The following is an 8469-nucleotide window of genomic DNA, read 5'->3' on the forward strand; positions in this document are numbered from 1 at the left end:
ACACACTCCCTAGCTATAGGCACTACAGGGCCCCTGGCACTCACTTTCACACACTCCCTGCCATGATGACTGACACGTGTCCTCCCACGCACAACCCGCTCCACGCTCACTCGCTTTCTAGGACACCCCCATTCACAGCGTGGCAGGCTGGTGGTATTCTCTCTACGACCTCACAGGCCTCCCTGTGAAACTCCAAGTATCCATGCCAGGAAGGGGTTAAAGCCAGAGTCCCCGCTGCTGCTCTCCCCTCGGCCTGCCCGCATTATCCTCCCTGCTGGACTCCATCAATAATGCAGCTTCAAGTTCTGGGGAGACGGCAGGGGGCCCCCAGCCCGCTCCCCGCGTCCTGGCTCACACTCCCCGCCCTTCTCCCGGCCCCGGGAGAACACGCTCCTCGGCGCTCATTGGCCCCTGTCTCCTGAGTCCTCCCACCAAGCTCCCGGGCGCCAGTCCCAGGCTGAGGGGACGGGCTGGGCACCCCAAGGCTGGGGCCGGAGGGTGAGACCCGGAGAGACGGAGCGAGGCAGAGGCAGAGACAGAGACAGACATGCGGAGGGGGAGCAAGGGAGATAGAGGAAGGGCGGAGAGACACTGAGAGAGAGCGAGGGAAGGAGGGGAGAGACAGGGACCCAGACCCGCGAGCCGAGGAGCCCGGGGTGCGGGCGCGAAGGCACCGAGGCACGGGCGAGCCCCGGAGCCCGGCGGGGTAGGCGAGCAGGCGGCCGCCCCCCGCCCCCCGCCCCCGCGCCCCCTCCCCTCGCCGGCGCGGTATTTTTATCTGTGCGTGAACAGCCCTCCTGCTCCTCCCCGCTGCACTCGGCCCGCTGTCGCCGCGGCGCCCTGAGCAGCGCGCCTGGACCGCAGCCCCGGACCCCGCGGCGCGCGCCCCGCCCACCGACCACCCGTCCGCCATGGACCCCAAGGACCGCAAGAAGATCCAGTTCTCCGTGCCCGCGCCCCCCAGCCAGCTCGACCCCCGCCAGGTGGAGATGGTAAGGGGGCTGCGCCCCAGCCCCGGCGGCGCCCCCCTCACCCCCGCTAAACACCCGGGCTCCTCTGCGCTCCGGGGTCTGAACTGGCCTGGGAGACGGGGGCGAAGGAGTCCCGGGCCCGCCTCGGACGCGGCGGGGACGTGGGGCAGCGCGTGAAGTTCGCTGGAGACTCGTGCAACTTTTTCCCCCGGGGCCTCGGTCCTGATCCCGGGGCGGGAGAATCCCGGGCGGCCCCAGGGAGGGCAGACGGTCCTCTGGACCCTGCACAGTGTCCTCCTTCCCTAAACTCCCACGCGGACCACTGGTGCCGCTCAGATGTGAGAAACATGGTACACTGACCCATTACACAGAGCAGGCCTCCGCCCAACTGCCCCACGCTCTGGCTTTCTGTCTAGTTCCACCCTGCGTGCCTGGGCTGGGGTCGCCAGAACCTTGTTCTGACCTCTAGACAGAGCCACAACAGGGCAACAAGGGCGGGAGGCGGGGGATGATGACCAGTTATCACAGAAGCCAGAAGTCCTCCCACAGACAACTGAGTTCTCTGGACAGCCTTTCTGGGAACTGGAGGCCTCCAAGGGCTTGAGGTGGGGGTTGGGGGCGGGATGTGATGGAGGGAGAGAAGAGGGTTCTGCCCCCCACCCGGCAACCTAGCCATTCACTTGTTGCTGAGATGCAGCTGGCACCCCACAGCGCAGTGAGAGTGGAGCCAAGTCATTCTGGGGAGAGCTAGGCGGACATGGGGGCCGGTTGGGTCCCCGGCCCAAGCAGCTTTTGGTCTGGAGGGCAGCGCTGGGAGCTTGGCAGAGGGAGGTGGCAGTTTCAGCTTAATTCACCTGGTTCTCTTTGTGCATTTCCCTGGAGTTCAGAGGGGACCTAATTAACTGACAGTTGGTCTGATTGCCAAGCTGGGGGGAAGGCGGGGGAGTCACTAGGAGTGCTCAGTGCGCCCCCCACCCCCCGGTGCACCTTGGCTCATGTACCAAGGAGGGCAACTTTTTGTTTTTTATGAGGACTGGGTGAAGAGTTCTGCAGCCTGAGAGATACTGCTAGAGGAACCCAGAGCCAGGCCCCCAGAGACCACACCCAGGACCCTGTGGGTCTGAGGGTCAGACCCACACCTGAGCTCAGTGTGAGGTTGGAGGTGCCTGCAGTACCAGGCTCAGCCTCCCTCTGCAACTGGATCCACTTTCCCTGGAGCCCTTGAGCTGACCTTAGGTAGGCAGGGCCATGTGGGTGCCATGGCCCATGGGGCATCTTCCACAGCCAGCTTCAGGTCCTGAGGTCTGATGTCTTCAAAAATGAGAGAAGAAGGGCCTTGGTAGGGGAAGACAGAAAGGGAGGTGGCAGTTCTGGAGTAGCCATGGAGTGGGATGGGCGTCAGCTGGGAGCCAGTGATGCATTTTTCTTGTCCCTTCCCTGCCTTGGCATGCTGTGTGACTTTGAGCTCTTTGCTGAACCTCTCTGAGCCTTGGGTTTTCACCTTGGTAAAATGAGGGGGTTGGGTGAGCTATGGAGTTCCTTACAGCTCTGACAGGCTTTGATTCAAAGGTTCCCTGGGGACTCCAAAGCACTGTTTGTTCTCTGCTGCCTGGGTAGGGGAGTGGGGAGTGGGCTGCAGGTGTCTGTCCTGCCCCGCCTCCTCCCCATCTCTTTATCTTCTTAGATCCGGCGCAGGAGACCAACCCCTGCCATGCTGTTCCGGCTCTCAGAGCACTCCTCGCCAGGTGGGCCCCTACCCTGCCCCCTAGTCCTGGCCCCATCCTAACCCTGATGCCTTCTTGGGGCCCCTGCCAAAGTCCCATGAGTAGGAGACTGAGCAGAAGATGCGGGGGTTAAGGTCTGGGAGCCCAACTCCATTGGGTTCATTTATTGACCAGGGGAAAGTAATTCAGATTCTTTCTCTCTTCTCTCTCTCTTCCTGGCTCGGTTCACTGGTGGCCTCCCTCAGAGGAGGAGGCCTCACCCCACCAGGTGAGTTTCCAGGGGCAGCTGGAAGGAGGGATGCCAGGGCCCTTTATGATGGGCTGGAGGGGATTACTTCCCAGCTAACACAGGGTGCCACCCAGGAGGACATTAGCATATCAATTGGCACCTCAGTGAGAGTGCCTGGTGCCAGGGTGCCACCAACACCCTGCCCTTGTCTGTCTTTCCTCTGCTCAGATTCAGGCTGGGCCTCCAGAACCCAGGGTCCTGATCTGAGCCAGGCCATGGCTATGGAGCCCCTCCCAAAGCCACCAGTTAGCCTCAGCCTCGGTGCAGGAGGTGCAGGACCTGAGGGGCAGCAGTGCCTGGGCCTGGACCTGAGAACAGAGGCTAGACCAGTCTTCCTGGGTTGCCTCGGTGGGATGGAATGGAGGGAGGGTGAAGGAAAGGGGCCTCTGTAAGCCCATTTAACCTGGCACTTCCCCAGCAGAGAGCCTCAGGAGAGGGGCACCACCTCAAGTCGAAGAGATCCAACCCCTGTGCCTACACACCCCCCTCGCTGAAAGGTACTGTCTCCCACCCATCAGTTGGGCTGTCCCCTTGACCCTTGCAACTGGGCTGACATTGGGTGTGTGTGTGACATGTTGAGCTTTTGTTGGTTGGGACGGATAGTCTGGTGTACCCACCCCAATCCCTACTTAGAGACCAATTCTTTCTTAATTTGGCCTTGTAAAAAGAAGGAGCCCAGGGGCTGAAAAGGGTGGCATGGGTCTTAAAATTAGGTTGTGGGGTTGAAAGAAAAGAGGTACGTAACAAGTAGGCATCGGCTCTGCACCTCCTTTGCAAGCATGCACTGGACCACTCCCCCTCCTCCTGCCCTAAGGGCACCTTCTTTGGGCTGCACCCCTTGCTCTCCTCTCCCTTTCCTGTGCCATTTGCACACGTCTGCACACCGATGTTCCTGCTTCTCCTTTCTATACCAAAAGGCAAGTCATTCCTATAGCGCTCACTTATCAAACACCTAGTGTATGCCAGGCCCCCCTGGTGGGTGCTGGGCAAAAAGAAGAGTAAGATTTGGCCTCAGCCGTCCTGGGGCCCTTCACCTCAAAGGGTCAGGGAGAGTTACAGAGGGGAGGGTGTTTAAGCTTGGATGGGGAGGCAGGCCAGGCATTCCAGGGAGAGGGAGGAAGGTGTGCAAAGGGAGGCAGGTGTGAAATCACAGGGGTCTTCAGGGCTGGCCTGGAGACTTGGCTTCCAGGGGCGAGCTGGGGGAGATACACCTGGAGGAGAAGGTGGCACAGGTGGGGGTGTGGGGAGGGTCTCTTCCTAACTAAGCCTCAGGATGCCTTCCTACACCCACCTCAGCTCCCACCTGAGGCTCTTCCTGCCTGGCCAGCCCCTCCGCCCGCCCACGGAGGCTGGGAGGGAGGGAACCAGAAGGGTGTGCGGAGAGCTCCCTCCGGGGTGGGTTTAATGAGTTCCCAGTGACCGGCCAAGGTCAACAGGTGCACCTGTCAGCCTGCCGGCCAAGGTTGGGAGCAGAGAGACTGGGAGGAGAGGCGAGAAGGGCAGGAGCCCTTTCTCTTCCTCAAGGACAGGACGATGCAGGGACAGCAAGCGGGCAGTGGGTTCAGCTTTTGGAAGGCCTTCCTACCTGTAGGGATGTGGGGAAGGCCAGCCCCTGAAGCAGGCATGAGGGAGGAGGTGGCATCTTCTCAGGAGAGAATGTGAGAAATCTCTCTCCTCCCCATCCTGGGCTGGGCTGGGGGCAAGTGCGTGTGAGAAGGAAGAACCACCCTTGGACTCTTGATTGTGAGCGAGGGGCAGAGGGCTGGGGTGAAAAAGATGGCCAGAAATGTGCCCCCGCCCCCGTGGCCCCTTTGGGCTGCAACTTAAGGAGGGTCTGAGTGGGGAGAGGCAGGGCGGTGGAAAGGGGCCAGGAGAGGGGTGCGGGGGCTGTGCTGGGGACCTTGGAGCTTAAAAAGGGACACTTGGGTGGGGGGAACTCAGGTTCCCAGAGCTGGAGACAGAGGGATTAGGAGACAGTTGGGAGGATGAGGGGGAGACCCCAGAGAGCCCTGCGAGGCACGAGGCAGGCGAGGCACGCGGGAGGCTCACGGGGCGCCAGCACAGGGCTGCGCACACCTATTGTTGATGCTGTGGCTCACGAACTGAAGAACTGAACTCTCCACCCCCGGCTGCTCGAGCTGCCACCTCCTCCCTTCCTCCCTTCCCCAACGCTCAGAGGACCCTTCTGAACCCGCAGGGCACTGTGCTCTAGGCTCTGGCTCCTTTCTGGGCAGGGAAAGCATCTGGCAGCGTGGGGGACTTGTAGGTGGAGAAGCTCAGGGCCCCCAAGGAAGGGTGGACACTGAGTCTTGGCTTGAGGGAGGTTCTCCAAGGCTGAGCTCTCACACTTGGCTCAAGGTGAAGCTTTCCCCAAGGACAGGGTGGGGTAATTTATCGCGCTTTTATTGCCTGGGTAGCTTGCCCAGAGCCAGCAGGAGGCACAGGGTGGAGCTCGGGGCAAGGCAGGGCAGCTGGCAGGCACAATGCACCCTCTGTGCCTGTCCCTGAGTTGGCAGGAGAGCGGTGCCCTGCTCCCTACACTGGAGGTTTCCAGCCTGGATCTGCCCCCTCTGGGCTTTCTGAGGGGAGGGGCTGCCTGCGGAGCAAGGAGGAACTGCAGCAACTGTAGGGCCCAGCTCATCAGCATCTGGTCTCTGGGCCTTGACTTTAGTGACCCAAATGCTCTAAAATCCCACCAGCTCCTGGCCCCCCTACTGCCTCTGTCCCAGCCACTCCTCCCAGGGTCCCCTCAACCCCTGCCATTCTCCCAGAGTTCCCCAGCCCTGGCCCCTTTCTCCTAACCCCCTAGTCCTTTCCATCTTTTGGAAACTTCTCTCCAGCTGCCCACACTGTTCCCTTGCTAGGTCCTATCCCAGCAGGCCTTGGTGGCGTTGGGGGGGTGGGTGGTGTTCACTGCTTTCTAGGTCACCGCAGAGGGAGCTGAAGCTTGGGGATGTGGGTCAAGATTGTGGGGGCCGCGTCTGAGCACGCCGCATCCCCAGGCACGGACTTCACTGGCTGCAGACTATTATGTCCTCAGCCTCAGAACTGTTCCTGCCTCTTAGAGCCTAGGGCAGAGGTGTGTGGAGTAGCATCTATGATGGGGCAGTGCCGGGAAGTGGGGACCAAGCCCAGCATGGGGTGGTGGGCAGGATAGAGGTAGCAGTGAGCCCTAAGCAGGCTGGGCACTCCCCTAGGAATTGAAAGGGACAAATCCCCCAGGGCCTGGCCCACAGGCCCTGTGCCTTCTCCAGGGGCTGTAGCTGGTGGACAAGCTCCCCAGCCAGGGAATGTTAGGCTGCTGCTGTACCCGCCTGGTCTTGTCCGGCTTGGCAGGAGCTGCCTGGTGCCAGCCTCTGGGAGAGCAGCACCTTTGGACAGCTTAGGAGCCAGACATGATCAAGAGGCTACCCCCTGCTGCTTCTGCCCTGGTCTGGCCCCCAGCAGGCTGACCTGCAGCTTTTAGCTTTTGAACTAGACCCCTGTGGGGGATTAGCTCTGCCCCAGGCCCACAGGAAGGAGGCTGGGGACTGGGCCACATGCCTCTCCCGCTTCTTGGGCCTGGCTGACCCCTGCCTTCCCCGTGCCCCTGTGCCAGCTGTGCAGCGCATTGCTGAGTCTCACCTGCAGTCCATCAGCAACCTGGGTGAGAACCAGGCCTCAGAGGAGGAGGATGAGCTGGGGGAGCTGCGGGAGCTGGGCTACCCAAGAGAGGAGGAGGAGGAGGAGGAGGAGGACGAGGAGGAGGAGGACGAGGACAGCCAGGCTGAAATCCTGAAGGGCAGCAGGGCGTCTGGTAAGCTGAACGGGCTGTGAAGCCTGGGTTCCACCACCACAGATTAGGTGGGATCCTCCCTGAGTGTCCTGGAACACCCCCTCCCGGTTCACAGTTTCTCACACATGTAAAGGGCCTCCCCACTCTCTCATCCCACAGGATGCCTTGCGCTCAGCCTTACCTGACACCTGGGCTGTTCCCATCCTTGACTCAGTCCTTCTCCCAATCAGGTTTCCTCCAATAATTCCTCTCTTCCCTAAGAATTAAGGTAAGGCCACCTGAGGTTTGAGGCTAGACCCAAGAAAGGACTTTCCATCCACGGCAGTTGGGAGGTGCAAGGAGATGGGGGATACTGGGCTAAGAGTATCCAGTGCCGCCATCGCCTGCATTTCTGAACACAGGATGTGGTCTCTGCTGGGGGCACGGGGCTGGTTGATAAGTCCTCTCCAGGAACCCGTGGCTCTTTTCCCCTTTTTTATTTCCTAGGCTGGAGGTGAGAGGGTGCCCTCTAGTGTCTAGATGGAGAATGTAGGATTCAAGAACCAACTGCGTTGGCTGCAGCTCCAACCCCAGCTGCCTGGGAAGAGAGGGGCAAGAAACCTACACAGAAGGCCTCAGAGCTAGAGACCCCAAATCCCCAAATCTCCACAGGGAGTCCCAAGGCCCAGAGAATTCCTAGGCAGGAAGACTGTTCTTTCTAGGCCCAGGACAGCCACATCTATCCCTCCCAGTGCATCTTAAACGTTTTGGTGCCATTATTTATGGGGATGAAAAATAGCCAAGCACCCCTGCTTGAAGTGTCCATCCCTTGCACCGCCCCCCCCAAAACGGCGTGGGCCTCCTCTCTGCCTTGGCAGCGGGGGCATCGGTCATGGGATCAAAATCTCCAGCTGGAACAGGTGAGTCAACTCCCGCTGGGACCCCCCAGAACAGGTGAAGAGGAGGTGAGAGGAGACTGTTCCCTTAGGAAAGCAGCAGGGCCGTGGGTCAAATGACAGGATGACCAAGGAGCAATATCAATAGCCACCAATCTTGGAGCAGCTCCTAAGTGCCGGCGCTGGGCTGCAGGTTATTAACTATTATCTTATTTAAGGCAGTCTACACAATTTCCCTCTTACCATCCCCTTCAAAGAGGTAACAACGGACCTATCTAAGTCATATGGCTAGTCATTGCAAGAACTGTCTTAGTCCAGTGCTGTCTCCACTATACCATGATACCCTCCGAAAGCTTAGCCACAGCCAGCTGAGAGACTCGGCTCCTGTTCCAGGACAGCCAGATGGATACTCAGAGCCTGTGCTTTTATCCCTTCTTTCCCGTCCCCAGCAGGGCAGAAGACTACTTTTGGCCAAGGTCTGGAGGGTCCCTGGGAGCGTCCGCCTCCTCTGGATGAGCCCCAGAGAGACGGAAGCTCTGAGGACCAAGTGGAAGATCCGGCATTAAATGGTGAGGTTTGGGGGGGGGGGGGGGGTCTGGGGGGGGTTTTTTTTTTTTTTTTTTGAATGTCGATATATGTCGTGAACTTTAAAATTTATTTATTTATTTATTTATGGCTGTGTCGGGTCTTCGTTTCTGTGCGAGGGCTTTCTCTAGGTGCGGCAAGCGGGGGCCACTCTTCATCGCGGTGCGCGGGCCTCTCACTGTCGCGGCCTCTCTTGTTGCGGAGCACAGGCTCCAGACGCGCAGGCTCAGTAGTTGTGGCTCACGGGCCC

General features: G+C 60.0%; 1 protein-coding gene across 1 annotated transcript in view; it reads left to right on the top strand.

Moving 5' to 3' along the window:
• The first annotated feature begins 530 nt into the window (after positions 1–530).
• Positions 531–8469, top strand: part of PPP1R1B (protein phosphatase 1 regulatory inhibitor subunit 1B) — an 8797-nt gene continuing 858 nt past the window's right edge. The window contains exons 1-6 of the mRNA XM_007465160.1: positions 531–992; positions 2656–2716; positions 2941–2963; positions 3406–3481; positions 6583–6780; positions 8084–8203. Coding sequence (XP_007465222.1) covers positions 912–992; positions 2656–2716; positions 2941–2963; positions 3406–3481; positions 6583–6780; positions 8084–8203 — 559 coding nt within the window. The 5' untranslated portion in view covers positions 531–911. The remainder of the gene's footprint in view (positions 993–2655; positions 2717–2940; positions 2964–3405; positions 3482–6582; positions 6781–8083; positions 8204–8469) is intronic.

The sequence above is a fragment of the Lipotes vexillifer genome, unplaced genomic scaffold, assembly GCF_000442215.2.
Source record: "Lipotes vexillifer unplaced genomic scaffold, Lipotes_vexillifer_v1.1 scaffold591, whole genome shotgun sequence".
NCBI classification, from domain to species: domain Eukaryota; kingdom Metazoa; phylum Chordata; class Mammalia; order Artiodactyla; family Lipotidae; genus Lipotes; species Lipotes vexillifer.